This window comes from Micropterus dolomieu, linkage group LG19, assembly GCF_021292245.1.
Source record: "Micropterus dolomieu isolate WLL.071019.BEF.003 ecotype Adirondacks linkage group LG19, ASM2129224v1, whole genome shotgun sequence".
NCBI classification, from domain to species: domain Eukaryota; kingdom Metazoa; phylum Chordata; class Actinopteri; order Centrarchiformes; family Centrarchidae; genus Micropterus; species Micropterus dolomieu.
Window position 1 is genome coordinate 6342575 of NC_060168.1, and position 14900 is coordinate 6357474.

The 14900-nt window shown below is 41.7% G+C and overlaps 1 protein-coding gene across 3 annotated transcripts in view; it reads left to right on the forward strand.

The window, feature by feature from the left end:
* Positions 1 to 14900, forward strand: part of trappc11 (trafficking protein particle complex subunit 11) — a 48972-nt gene extending 34072 nt beyond the window's left edge. For all 3 annotated transcript variants that reach the window (XM_046030552.1, XM_046030553.1, XM_046030551.1), the window contains 7 exons: positions 10957 to 11087; positions 11959 to 12084; positions 12186 to 12379; positions 12517 to 12665; positions 14235 to 14356; positions 14526 to 14645; positions 14767 to 14900. In XM_046030552.1, the coding sequence (XP_045886508.1) occupies positions 10957 to 11087; positions 11959 to 12084; positions 12186 to 12379; positions 12517 to 12665; positions 14235 to 14356; positions 14526 to 14645; positions 14767 to 14853 (929 nt within the window). In that variant the 3' untranslated portion in view covers positions 14854 to 14900. The remainder of the gene's footprint in view (positions 1 to 10956; positions 11088 to 11958; positions 12085 to 12185; positions 12380 to 12516; positions 12666 to 14234; positions 14357 to 14525; positions 14646 to 14766) is intronic.

Below are 14900 nucleotides of genomic sequence, written 5' to 3' on the forward strand. Positions count from 1 at the left end.
CATTGCTCAGCACTTAGCACTCTGGGTTTAAATACAACACTCTGCAACTGGATATTGGACTTCCTCATAAACAGACCCGGGTTAGTTTAGATTGGCGGACTCATCTCCTCCACTGTAGTGCTCAACACCGGAGCCCCCCAGATCTGTGTGCTCAGCCCCCTCCTGTTCACGCTGTACACCCACGACTGCATCCCCGACATGGAGAGAACTCTGTTGTGAAGTTTGCGGATGACACCACCATCATCGGCCGGATTTCAAACAACGATGAGACTTCATATCAGGAGGAAACTCATAATCTTGTAGAGTGGTGCTCAGAGAACAACCTGCTGCTCAATGTCAGCAAAACCAAGGAGCTGAATGTTGATTTTAGGAAGAAGGAGATAAAGACACACACTCCTTAACATTATTAAATGCTGGATTCCATTTACTGCAGGTGTGCTACTGTAGGTCTGGTGTTGTGCATGCTGACTCATTGTCATGGCTTATTAGCACACCCACATGGAACAGAGGCGTTGTTCATGTTATTAGTCACACCTGTGTCCCCACTCTGAATTCCACTTTAAAAGTTCTTTTAATGATATTCTTAGTGTTGCATAATATAACAAAAATAAATTTGTGTTATGGCCTCAATCACAAAATCTAGTATTAAATCAAATTCAACTGATTCCGCTAATTTAAATGACGCTATGCACAATTTGTCAATCTGTCATCAGTTGTCGACAAACTGTCACACAACAGAAGCAGCTAATTTAGGAGATTTAAATCATGTGACTACAAGGCTAGCAGTGTTACTGAGGAACCATTTTGAAATAATATGTGAGTACTTCCAAGTTGGAATAATGGGAGCTTTGCCTGTTCTTTCCATTCTGCCGACACAGCATGAATGCGAATGAGAGCTGCTGCAAAAGGTTTCTAAAAAAGCAGAATCTCTAGGTTTAGTTTGCTATAGCACACAACATCATTTGAAGCGCTGTAATCGATTTCTTTCCTTAAAGAGAGACAATTTGTATGTAACTAAGTCAACACATCAATGTTACATAGTCTCACTTCACGTTTTATGTACAGTACACAGGCTTTGACTGTTTTCAGATATTTTCTAGCACAGCTGTTAGTGTTGATTATTTTCCCACATCTGTTTCATGGCCATCCATGTCTGAAGGTGCTCCAACTGCCAGTCACCAAGCATTGTCTATACAGAAAATGAATGTGACTTTTACATTCAGAACCCCAGATGCACTAATTAACTACATCAAAATGTTGTAGTGAAAGACATTAAAGAGATTAAATGAAGCTGAACCTGAAAGATTTCATTTCAGCTAAAACTTGGGTGAGTAATGGAATAGAATGGTATTAAATGTCAACACTGTATAGCATTGGCCAGCACAGTCTGTACCCTTGAGGGAGCTGCCTCTTACAACCTGACTCTATACTACTGCTCAGAACAACCCCAGCTTAAACCTCTGCACACTGGGATTTGGCCAGTATAAGTCTAGTCTATACATCTGCCCACTAGCAGCAAAGCAATACAACTTTCTTGGATTCAGTCTCAGTGTGTGTTACTGGGGTCACTGCAATCCTTCTGACTCACCTTCAGGTTTTCCTGGTGATCTCTGGATTGTAACCTGTGCCTTTGTAACTACAGGGCTGTTTCACCCTGCCTTGTGCACTCTTGATGTTCAGTACATGATGCAGAGCTAACCAAGCCTCCATCCATCATCCCTCCCGTCAGCCAGCACTGCCAGCCATGTTTGACTGCTCAGGACTGCTGCTGGGGAATAGATTGGTAGATTTGTCCAGCACACACACTCAGTGTTTTCTAGTTGAACTAAGCATGGAAGAAGGGGGAACAAAAGGCCAGGGTTAGACAGGGATTTGGGTCAATGAGTCCTTTAAAGCAGCTGAGCTGTTGAGAAAGAAACTTAGAGGTTAGGGATCCTGCTGAGGGGAGAGGTTGCAAGTTTGAAACCCTGAAGCATCTAGAAACATGTTGCAGGGAAATTGATATGGAGACCAAGAAGGGCAGGGCTGAAGAAACATCTTTTGTGCTTGCACTAGTTATGCATTGTGTAAAACTACTAATTGTTTAAATTATTTATAAATATACATTCTTTTCTTGTTCTCCTATATTAAATTATAATTTGGCAAACAAGTCAAATTAGGAGATAATGCTGTAATGTTTCATAATTAAAGCATGAAATACTGTATTTATTATTAAACATATCGGCATGGGTGGCGATGGTGCAGTGGATAATACACATGCCCTTAGTGTGAAAGACCCAGGTTTGATTCCCACTGTGACACATCCACCAATGTGACCCTGAGCAAGACACTAAACCCCTAGTTGCTCCAGAGGCGAGCGACCTCTGACATATCCAGCAACTGTATGTCACTTTGGATAAAAGCTAAATGTAATGTAAATGTAAATTAACACAACAATGCTCTCTGTCAGTACTGCTCTCTGATGTACAGAATGTGCACTAAAATTCCATCTGTATATATTTTTAGCTGCTGGCACTATTTGAATGCCATACTACCATGCTGTAGCTGCAGCCATTATTCTGCTCTGAACAGAGTCGTGTGAAGGCGTGACTGTGGTAGGATAACAAAGCACTAGCAGACTTAAGACCAGCTGACCACCTTCCTCTTAACAGATCATGAATGCATAAAAAAGTTTAAAAAAAATAAAAGTAGCACGATGACTGTATCGAAACGGAACTGGATAAAATAATTTTTCTCTAAAAATCTACTCAAGTAAGACTAAAAGTATGATGCATTAAAACTACTCTGACAAGTAAAATTTACTCCAAAAAGCTACTGAAGTACGTGTAGCTAAGTAAATGGAACACGTTACTACCTACCTCAGCATGCTGCTAATGGTGACCTGAGCTGACAACTCTGTGTGACAAGTAAACAAAAGTGCAGTGGCCAGCAACACCATAAACAGTGCTGAATAGTGGAACCATTTTTCACACGGCTTGTCGTGGCTGGATCGAAATGGTAAAGGTTTGGGAGTGTCTTGTCCTAACACTGATAAGCTGTAAATTCATTTAGATTCAATGAAAGTTCAGCATCTGTACCACCTACTGCTGTTTGAGTATGGAAAAATGCAGTGCACTGAGAGTACCCGGATGGTGCACGCATAACGTCTAAAAAGTTGAGTGTGGAATGGTGGACACTTCTCACCCTCAACGACCACCATTTTAGCTACGTAGCGGAAGGGATGGGACCAACAACACGGGAGAAGTGGGAAGCAGCAGAGAGAGAGGCCAACAACAGAATGTCTTTTACAAGTTTCGTACACTATTTCATCACTAAATCCACTTCTGAGAAGTTTTGAGGCGAGAAATCAAATGTGTAGATGTCAAATATTCACAGTTTTACGAGAAGTGATGGCGGATTAAAAATGTGCTTGAACATTTTCGGAGTTGAGGAGCTCCGCAAGCTCGCGCCAACTAGTGCTAGCGAGGCCGGCCAGCTGTCCGGCAGAGGAAAACACAGCTGTTAAATGTTCGTACTGCTGTTATTCTGTCATTACATTTGAGTAGTTTAAATTAAGAGACATCTGGATTGTAATGTACAGAAAATTCTTGGCTTCTGAAACAAAAAACATCAGAAATAGTATGATAAGGGGACTGTCATTACTTTATCTTTATCTTTTTTTCTTATTAATATGGCTGTGATTTTGGAGCTCTGCAGAGGGACTCTGTGCTGGGGGGATTGTGCAATCTTGCAATAGTCATTTCCGGTTAGTGCACAACAGCAGTGTTTGATTTGAGACAACACTACCCCGTCAAAATTAACGTACTAAGCAGGTAAGTACACAGTGTACGTACGCAGTGTGCTGCATGTTAGTATACTCAAGGAAGTACCCGAATTGAGACACAGGCAGAGATTCAACTTCACACCTACTGCCTCATATACTGCCTTCACTCTATTTAACTGTGTTTGCTTAAAGACCCCTCCAGCCAGTTTTAACTGCCTTTTTTGGTTAACGTTCTTTCTCAAACAGAGAATGGGGGTGTGGTTAATAACAGCTTATAGGCAGGTTGTCTGCTGTGCCTAAGGCAGGCACTTTATGAAGTCCTTACCTTTGTGTGTCCTGAAGAATGGGGTGTTTACACATTTTATACAGCCCCAATGTACAGACAATAAAGACAATAAAATAAATCACATTTTATGTGGTTGTAATCATTTATATATTGAACAGATGCATAGTGCATTAATGATTAAATATGTTTTATAGAAAACTATTAATGTATTCTAATATTTATAAATTGCAATTAACAATAACACAAACACAAGATTGGAACTTTTTAAAATGCTTGTGTGGATGCACCAAATGTGTATGGTCAAAATAAAACAACAACTAGAAAAGACTCAAGAGCAAACCAAAGCTGTACAATTCTCAAGATTGTATTAATAGAAAAAATGTTAAATAACATCTACTGGCTCTACATGAAAATACCCACAGACCATTCTTTTAACTGAGTACATTGACAAAAAAAAAATACTTTCTTACAGTGCTGAGAACAACAAAAGTCACACCTCAAGCGTTGGCTGAAACATATTTGTTTACCTGATTTCATCTAAATCTCTCTTTTAGAAATGTTTTTTTGATATCTCACAAATAGACAGTGACTGAATGTGACTGAGTATGTCTTTGGCTGAGGATAATATTAATTGTAGGACTGATCTGGCTTTGCTTTCATTAATAAAGATCTTAACCTGAAAGCCACGAACCAAGACTTCTGTCCTGGTTTCACATTTATGTCCTGTGCTGAACTGTTAACCGACATAGGCCGACTGCCTCATCCATCCTTGAGGATCTTTTGGCTGATCTGCTAAGCAGGGCAGGTGCAGTGGACTCCATGAGGGCAGATGCGTATGCTGGGGAAGGAAAAACATGTTTATAAAATATAACACACCATCACAGTAATCTCTCAGATTCCATCGTGGTTGAAATGCAGAACTACTGAGAGAAACCTGTGGAAAAGGCAGATCATGCAGTTCACAAATTGTACATGTGTGAAAAAACCCGGTAGTAAAGACAACATATAGAACATTTATAAGACCAAATTCTTCTTGTATTGTGAGCCAACGCTGCCACCTTGTGACTAAAAAGTGCCATTAGCTTATGTTTGCACAGAATATCCATGTACATTAAATACTAGTTTCTGTTAATAAGGTACACCAAGCTAAAACTCTTGCAGTCCAGTAAAACAGCCCTGCAATAAATTATATCTTCATGAAGCTAGTAATATTTTTTGTAATTTGTAAAATGTCTTGTTCATGTGTTTTTACTCTTAACCTCCAAAATGGCTGTTTCAAAACAGAATCTTTACAGAATTACATGTGATTACTTCAGGACAAATGTTGGTGTGCATTTCCATTTATAAAATTATTCTAATTCTTTGCACAATCTAGCAAATTTAACTACACACTATTTTATTTCTGGAAGCACTGAAATCAAATTAAACCAGGCACCAACCAGCACCGCTGATGACTGGACCACTAATCATTTTTAACCACAGTCAAGTTATGTTGTAACTGGTTCCAGCGTGCAGTGTTCATGAATGTTCTGAACGTGGTTCACCATCACATCTCAGTTAGAGTGGAAGAAGCTGCAGTTGAGTACAGATGTTTAATAATGGCTGGCCTCCACAGATTCAGGTCCTTCCTTTCTGTACAGAAAATGTAATTATAACAAAAGCCAACCTAAACGGAACAACCACCAGCCCTGCCATAAGATCGACCTTTACGAAGCTTATAATGTTCTGTCTCTGCTGATCTTAAGTCTGAGATGTGTTAAATAATATGTATGCATAATGTGTCTTCTTAAGTTTCAGTGTGCTGAGCTCTCAGGACCTCCATGTTAATGAGCTGCTAGTTGACAAAAACAAGCAGAGAAGCCACACACTTGTGGTGCCAATGCCCATTATTAAAAATTTACCAAATGTTTTGATAGAAGTTTTCATCATCAGAGTAGCTACTACCTATGATTGTGCAGCTGCTCTTGTCACTTCTTTGCCTGTTGCTTGGCCAAAGCCATGAGTGCTACCTTTATAAAACTAACTAACTTACACATCTACAAAACTCAGCGCTCATTTAGAAATATCACATTATACAGCGAAACACACATGAACACAGGAAGAACGTGCAAACTCCACACAGAGCCCATGGCTGGATTCAAACTTACCTCATGAATTGAAATTAATTATTAGGATGTAATACTCATTCGCACACAGACAACACGTCATGTTAATTAACAAACGTTTTTACTTCGTCAACTAACGTTAATTCGCTAGTGTGAATAAATCATTTGACAATTCACAGTGCACAACTTACCGTTTCAGCAACACTGATGGCATTGCTCCGCCGATGCATCGGTGAAAGGGTTGTCAGTAAATGCGTGTTGCAGACTGTGTATAAAAAGGTTGCAGGTGAAAGTGCGACGCGTTTTCTGTAAGGCTATCAGCAATAGCGCGTGGAGGACTGATCATAACGCGTTTTTACTGTGTTAATAACGTTAATCGCGTGTGTCAAATATTCTTATTTTACACAGTCAGTGGCGCTGTTACCAAAGAATCCTTGCTAAAAACATCTTTGGCTGCTACTATTTTGACCCTTCGATGCACCCTTACTTGTTGTCATGCTGCCACAGACACTTCCTACCTCCTGCTGCAGCCATGGAGATGAACAACAACACAGTCCCAGACGGCTCCGTTGACAAGTCAAAAGCAGTATGCACCTTGCGTGAAAAGGAATTAAAATATCATCCAAGCACTTCGACTTTAAGCTAATGTTACCATCAACGAGCTAAGCATACAGCTAGTACAGCTAATCAGGTTGATGCTAGCCGACTGAGGCAAAGAATTATTTTGGAGAGTGCAAGTTATATACATTGTCGTCGCGGGGGACAATTGTTGCACGCATACATAGCCTGTATGAAACGGAGAAAGCTGTCACACTGAAACTTCTACTTAAAGCAAGTGCTGTCTCATTGCTTTCAACTGAATTCAAAAATAATGTAGCAATGGAGTATTTTGTTTGTTATGCACTTTATAATAATGTGTGTACATTTTGTACATGCACTTTAACTAAGCAACTTTTGCAACTTTGAGCACAAAATTTTGCTATTTGTCAAAAAACATTTGGCTATGTCGGTAATCAACATTGTAAGGAAATGACTTCCAAATATGAAATATATAAGAAAAATATGAAATATTATAGAAATGACTTCAAGACCCCTGCTTGAAGTGTTCAAGTCTCTGTAATAAAATACAGTGATCAATTACTAGTCCCATATCTGATGCAGTTAAAAGATCATTAGATTTTCACCAGTGCGGTCTCTGCACTATGATGTATTCTGAAACCTGACTGAAATGTTTTGAAGAAGTTGTTGCTATGCAAAAATTCACAGAGTTGATTTGCCACAGTTTTTTAGATTTTAGGTTAGTCTGTAACTGTCTAAAACCAGTCACTGGATCAAGAGCAGGCTTTTTAAGTGGTTTAATAACCGCTTCCTTAAAAACTGAGGTACATAGCCTTTTGTCAAGGAAAGGTTGATAATATTTAACAAAGAAGTGCCAACTGAGGGCAAAACCTCTTTGAGTAGTTTGGATGGGATGGGGTCTGTGAGGCAGGTCGTTGGTTTGGACGAGGACACAACTGAAGTAAGTTGGTGAGGGTTTATGGTAGCAAAACAGTCCAAATATCCATTCAGCTTTAAAGGTGCTCCTGAGGAGACTAAGGGCAGGTCAGCATCCATTGAAGGCAGGAGGTGCTGAATTTTATCTATAATAACTAAAATTCTGTTGTTGAAATAGTTCATAAAAATGTCACTACTGAGGTCAAGAGAGACACATTGTTCCTTAGAGCTGTGGCTTCCCGTCAATCTAGCTACAGTGTTGAAGAGGAACCTGGGATTGTTGTTATTTTCCTGTATTTATTTTGAGTAATAGGCTGCACTGGCGCTGCCGAGGGCCTTCCTATATATTCTCAAACTATCCTGCCACATTGAATGAGTATCTTCTTGATGTGTAAGACCCCATTTCCCCTCAAATTTCCGTGATGCTCTCTTTAACTTGCGTGTTTGGCTATTGTACCATGGTGCTAGTTTTCTGTGTTTAATCAGTTTCTTTTCCAAAGGAGCAACAGTGTCAAGTGTCATTTGGACCAGCTGTATAGTGCTGTCCGTGAGATGATCGAGTGAGGGATTGACGTTAGCATAGGAGTCTATTATGAAACACGGAATTGAGTTACACACTGATGCAATTGAATCCTTAAACTTAACCACAGCACCATCAGATAGAGATCTAGTATAAGAGTATTTGCTTGGTGACTTGAAGTCCAACATTTGGAACTCAAAAGATAATAGATAGTGGTCAGATAGAATGGGATTATGTGGAAACACTACCAATTTCAATACCATATGTTAATACTAGGTCAAGGGTATGGTTGAAACAGTGTGTGGGTTTATGAACACTTTGACAAAAGCCAACTGAATCAAGCAGTGCAGAGGCTGTCATTCCATCCATCCATCCATCGTCAACCGCTTATCCTGTGTACAGGGTCGCAGGGGGCTGGAGCCTATCCCAGCTGACATTGGGCGCTGAGGCTGTCATTCATTCAAAAGAGCCATAACTTGGTTTGGGTTTTGACTTGACTTAAAGACCTGAATGGAATAATTGCTGCCACTCCACCTCCTCGACCAGTGCCTTGAGGTATGTGCGTATTACTATGACTGGGAGGAGTGGATTGAGACTTACACAATCATCATGTCTCAGCCAGGTTTCAGTCAAACAGAACAAAACTATATGTAGAGCCCGAGCACGAACTGTGCGAGGTCCCTATTGAGACTGAAGGTTCTTTTTTTCTCTTTCTTTCTTTCTTTCTTTCTTTCGAGGGCCTAAACATACTTGAAAACTCACCAAACTTTGCACATAATTCAGATGTGGCGAAAAATTTTGTATTTTATGGGTTTCGCGCATGGTTGTGGCAAAATGGCTCGCTAGCGCCCCCCTACAGAGCAGCCCCCGGACTAAGCCTCTTGGAGCCATTGCCTAAACCAAAGAGGAAGTCGGCCATTTTGAATTTTATTGTCATTTTGGATGATTTACAGGCTCTGTACTTTTACGAACTCCTCCTAAAGAATTAGTCTGACCAACTTCAGATTTTCCCTGTCTACTCCAAAGCCCTTGATGATTAAAAGTTTTACAAACGGTGGGTTTTCGTGAAACGGCGTCCCCGTGGCGTCCAACATCTATGATTCGCCATGAAAGAGGAAGTTGCTGCGGAGGGGGTGTGTGGTAGAGAACTTCATTGGGATTGGGACCCAACACAAATCGCGCAGGAGTGGGCGGTTTTAACTCTGCTGCAGCAGTAGCGCTGATAAGATGGCGTCAAAAAACGACAAAAATTAATGCTATGATTTATGTCGGTTATTCTGAACGTTGAGCATAGCCCAAACATGTTCTCTTCCTTTTTTTACTCTGCATGTCACAATGTATGCGGGTGCGGACGGGAGTGCATACGAATGTTGCTGGAATGGACGGTAGAGCAACACAGATGGGATCAAGAAAAAACAGTCCCGCGCAGGCCTCTAGTCTGTGGCGTAAATAGTCAGACACGTGGGGCGCATTGTACAGTGAGCTGGATATTAGCAGCCAGCATGCGGCTTCCTAAACTGCCAGAGTGAACTCCATCAGTCCAGAAGTATGTGGAACGGTTAAAGAATAAATTAAAATAGTCAATTAAACCTAAGCCGTGAGTTAAGTTGTCCTGGAGCCAGGAATGGAGGTAAGGAAGTCTGCTAAAACGTTCCGCGACCCAACATGGGGATGGGGCCAGAAATGAAAACGGATTTTTCACAGCAAGACTACATGGCAAATGGAGGTTGGGAGTGAGTGGAGCATTTCCAGGAGTTTATGACAGGGACTGTGACTCCAGAGCCGTGGCGTAGTTGGAGAGGCACAGGTGCGGTGGAGAGGCAGCTCCGTCGGAGACCCTCTTCCGACCATGGATCACCACCTCAGTCCAGGGAGTCCCGTTTGGTGTTGAGCAGGAGGGCTGCAGGAGGGATCCCACACTGACTCGTCCTGGAGGGTGTCTTGTGTCTTGGGGCGGCTGTGGCTCAGGAGGTAGAGCGGGTTGGCCGGCGGATCAATCCCTGGCTCCCCCTGGTTGCATGTCGAAGTGTCCTTGGGCAAGATACTAAACCCCAAGTTGCCCCTGGCGGCTGTTCCGCCAGTGTATGAGTGAGTGTGAATGTTAGTTTCTGTTTGAGCACTTAGGCTCAGTGTATGAATGTGTATGACTGGTGAATGCAGATGTAAAATGCTAAATGTAAATGCTCTGTACTTGTATAGCGCCTTTCTAGTCTTTTCGACCACTCAAAGCGCTTTTACACTACATCTGCATTCACCAGTCACACACATTCATACACTGAACCTAAGTGCTCAAACGGAAACTAACATTCACACTCATTCATACACTGGCGGAATAGCCGCCAGGGGCAAATCGGGGTTCAGTATCTTGCCCAAGGACACTTCAAGGACACGCAACCAGGGGGAGCCAGGGATCGAACCGCTGACCTTCCGATTAACAGCCAACCCGCTCTACCTCCTGAGCCACAGCCGCCACAGTGTAAAAGCGCTTTGAGTGGTCGAAAAGACTAGAAAGGCGCTATACAAGTACGGAGCATTTACATTCACATTTACAAAGGATGTACAGAGCATTTACATTTGTGAAGTGGTAGGCATTGATATTGCAGCTGCTCGGGATCTCTGCTCAGAGTTTGTTACACCTGCTTTCTGAAACAGGTTTACTGCTTTTTTGGCAATGAAAGCCTCCTCAAGCATTCACAGCTTCAGCATGAGGCTTTTTATATAAAAGCGTGTTATACTTAATGTTCTGAGAGTATATGAATCTGTTTCCACTCTCTTCTTCTTTCTCCAGTCCAGTGTAAGGCCAAGTTCCAGTCTCCCAGTTTCCATGTAGACCAGCCCATCCAACTCCAGGTTTTCCTCCGAGCTGACTGTCCTCATCCAGTACCATTTAACAAACTAGCTGTCAGCCTCAGTAACCAGGTAACCTCTACACAAATGGAATAAAACCTTCAGTATCAGGCATAGTGCTTGGTTGTAGGCCTTTCACTACACAAGCAGGACACACTGTATCATAGAAATAACCTTCAACTCTTCAAAACATCACAAGGAGTTAACACTGGGACAATTAAGCAACATTATGTAAGATGTAGGGCGGGACCTGAATATTTAAATATTCGATCATTGGGTACGCATTAGGGCTCCACACTATATCGTTTCAGCCTCGTCATCGCAATGTCTCCATGCGCAGTAGTCACATCACAGAATAGTGCAATGTCAAGCAGGTCAAATTAAGTCAAACACCTCAACAACACAAATGGAAAACTTGCACGGCTCATTTTCCATGACTAATCTACAAGAAAAGTCTGTGTGATGTAAGGATTCTTTGATACACTGATTTTGTTGCTAGTGGTTGACAAGCAGACTTTGCATGCAGAACAAACCAGCAATCACAATATTGTTCTTGATCAGTTTATCAAACAGCCAAAATAGGCCCCGCCCCCTTTAATTGTCCTCAACGATCCCATATTCTGCTCGGGACCTAGTGGGCTCAGCTATGCAAGAGGTACACTGCTCTCTGAACTTACTGATACGCTGTTCAACTTTGGATTTTGATTGCAAAATGCATTAATGTTGTTTATTCTTCGGCAAGTGACCATGTTATAATAATACCCTTTAAGGTGTCTATAATCAGGAAATTATCCCTTACCTGTATAACCAGCTGGTAGGTACTTTTCATCTTACTCAACACAAATGTCCCATCCAGTCATTTTCTTAAACTGACACTTTTCAGTGTTTAATTGTGTATGTGTGTATTACTCACATTTTGGAAACTGTGTGTGTGTGTGTGTAGGAGTACAACCAGTGGTGTGTGGTGGAGTCTTCAGATCAGGAGAGTATGAGCCTGTTGCCAGGAAAAAACAAATGCTACAACTTCAGCTTTGTAGCGAAGACTGAAGATGTTGGCAAGAAGATAGAGGTGAGGCAATTCTGTGTGTGTGTGTGAGAGCATGAGAGAGAGAGAGAAAGGCAGAGAGAAAGACTGTTTCTGACTGTGTGTTGCTGCGTGTGCACATTTAGATGACGGGTATTGAGGTGATGCTGGGTGGTGACCGTGGACGCTGTGTGTTTGTGAGCTGGAGAGGGGCGGGTGGAGATGCAGCCTCTACCCATGAAGCCTTGCAGGCCAGCAGGTCATCACGTCGATGGGGGCGGTGCATTGAGGCACGTCAAGAGCTGGACTGGGACAGCCTGACCATGCAGCACAGTACCATGTAAGGCATTGTTCAGACACAATACAATCCCAGTTTTCCTAAAAAAGTTAGTAGTTAAGTTTTCTGTTTCTGCAGGATGAGATATGGGGACACAAATGTGAATGTGTCTATTTCAGTTTATTTGTTCCTGCTTGTAGGATCATCTCCAGAGTCCCAAAGATCTCTGTTCAGCTGAACCACCAGCCTCCTGCACTCAGCAATGAAATGTACTGCATCTTCCTCACTATTCAGTCACAGGAAGAGGGCGTGGCAAAGGATGTCAAACTGACAGCTGGCCTCAAACCAGGTACTCTGACATAAGTACTATATTATACAAATACTGTAACAGCACGAAACTCCTGCTATAACCACAAATACTTGTTTTTACAATTCTGTTTGTGTATGCATTAAACAAATGAGATATGTTTTAATTAGTGAGCTCAGAGATGTTGGTAGGTCTATTTTTTCACTTTGTACAGAGCCAGGCCAGCTAGTTCCCCCTACCTCTAGTCTTTATGCTAAGCTAACCACGCCATGACTCTAACTCTATACTCTGGATCCTTTGGATGCTGTATGAGGTACTTCTCCACTGTCAGTGTATTACCTGCAGTAGAGGGCAGTCAGCGTGTCCCCAGTTTAAAGAAGCAGAGAGCAGTACCAGCACATAAGCTAAGCAACATACTGCTGAGGTCGGGGTCAGCAGCTAATATGTTTTAGCCACCTAAAAGAAGGCCCACCAAAAACAATCAGTATCAGTTCAAGTGTAGGCTGTGTGTTTAAAATATTTTCAGCACTTCATCTTGCTGTCAGGCAGCCATTTCCTTTGGAACTACATTATTCAACCACTATTCAACCACTATTCCTGCACATGTATTACCCCGGCAGAGATCAGCTGTTTGGGTCAGACTTATAGTGGTTTATGGAAGTGGAAATGACTCACTATGACTGCGACAGTGAAATGCTGTTCACTGTGGAGACAAGAGAAACAGAAGAAGAACTTAAAGAAAGTTACTGGTTGTGTTGGAAGTGTAGGGCTGTGCAATATGACTATATCCTGATACAGGTCATTTCATATCCCAGTAATGATATCCTGATATAGAACATTTTTTGTAAATTCAATGAAATTGGAATTTCCAAAAGTTACTCATGATATGCAATTCTGGAGAAATCCAATACCATGACAAATATCATGAGTGAACAATGACACAGCATGTAGATTACGAGTCCAGAGCAGTACAGCAGCTCCAGACAGAGGTACTTACAACTCTCCTGCTGCTATAGCGAACATCACAAAAGCAACATATCTGGCTGAACTAAAAAGTTAGCTAAATGTCCATGGGCAAGACATTAAACGTTACGTGACACAAAAATCATCGGTGGTAGACATTTTTCTGTCGTCAAATGGCACAGTGGTTTTATTTATGGTATTTAGCGCAGTCTTAATGATGGCTGGGTACTGCAGTGCCCTTCAGTAAGGCTCTGTCTAGCTTATTTGCTCATGGTTATACATAATCCTCTTCAGAGATTTTTTGTGGAGTTAATGGAGTTAATGTCTAGCATCAGTGCTAGCCACTGCTTTGTAAGCTCACATACATCGACCACCATACACTGACTGTGGAGAACTACCTTATAAAGCCCCACTTCAAAATCCTCAACTATCCCTTTAACACAGAACATGAGCTCTCAGTCTCAGAAAGAAATTCCTTCAATCTTTAACACCAGTATTAGATGTTAGATTATTGTCCTCTGCCTGTTATAGCAGCTAATCTTTCAATGAACATCATTTGAAATAGGTAAACTGCTGTTATTTCAAATGTATGGCATAACATCACTGTAAAGTGCATGGCTTTGTGTTTGTCTTGATTGGTCTGTCCAGGCCAGGATGCCAACCTAGGCCAGACCACGCATGTGACACTCAATGGCTCAAAGGTTTGTGATGACACTGCACCTGCCCTGCTCCCTGATGTACCTCTAGGAGACCTGAAACCAGGCAAAAAGGTACACACACATTCAAGAAGAAGTGTTTTAGATTAACATTCCAGAGAAAGTCACATAACATAAGGTTTTCTGTATTGGAAACTTACTTATCTACACACCTGCCTACATGTTCAGCTTCCCCAGTTTCTATTCCAGTATCCATGGTATGTGTGTATGTGTTTGTCTCTAGTTGGAGAGATGTGTATATATGAAGTGTGTGTCTACTGGGCCAAGGGTCTTCCTGTTCCATGTGGCCTACAGCATTGATACCACAGTGGAAGGATGTCAGATTGTCTGCAAATGTCATAAGGTAAAGCATAAACGGCAGCTGACCTGCAGACATGGTGTCCATTTTCCATGTTGCATGTTTAAATGATAGTTGCTCTGCACTTTTCTACACTGTTCTATTTTTTTCCTCTCATTTTCTCCAGGATGAGACAGTTACCATAGAGACGGTGGTCCCATTTGAGGTGTCTGTCAAGTTTATGTCCACCAAGGTCTGTAACCGATACAATTAAATTTTATTTATATAGCGCTAAATCACAACAACAGTTATCTCACAGCG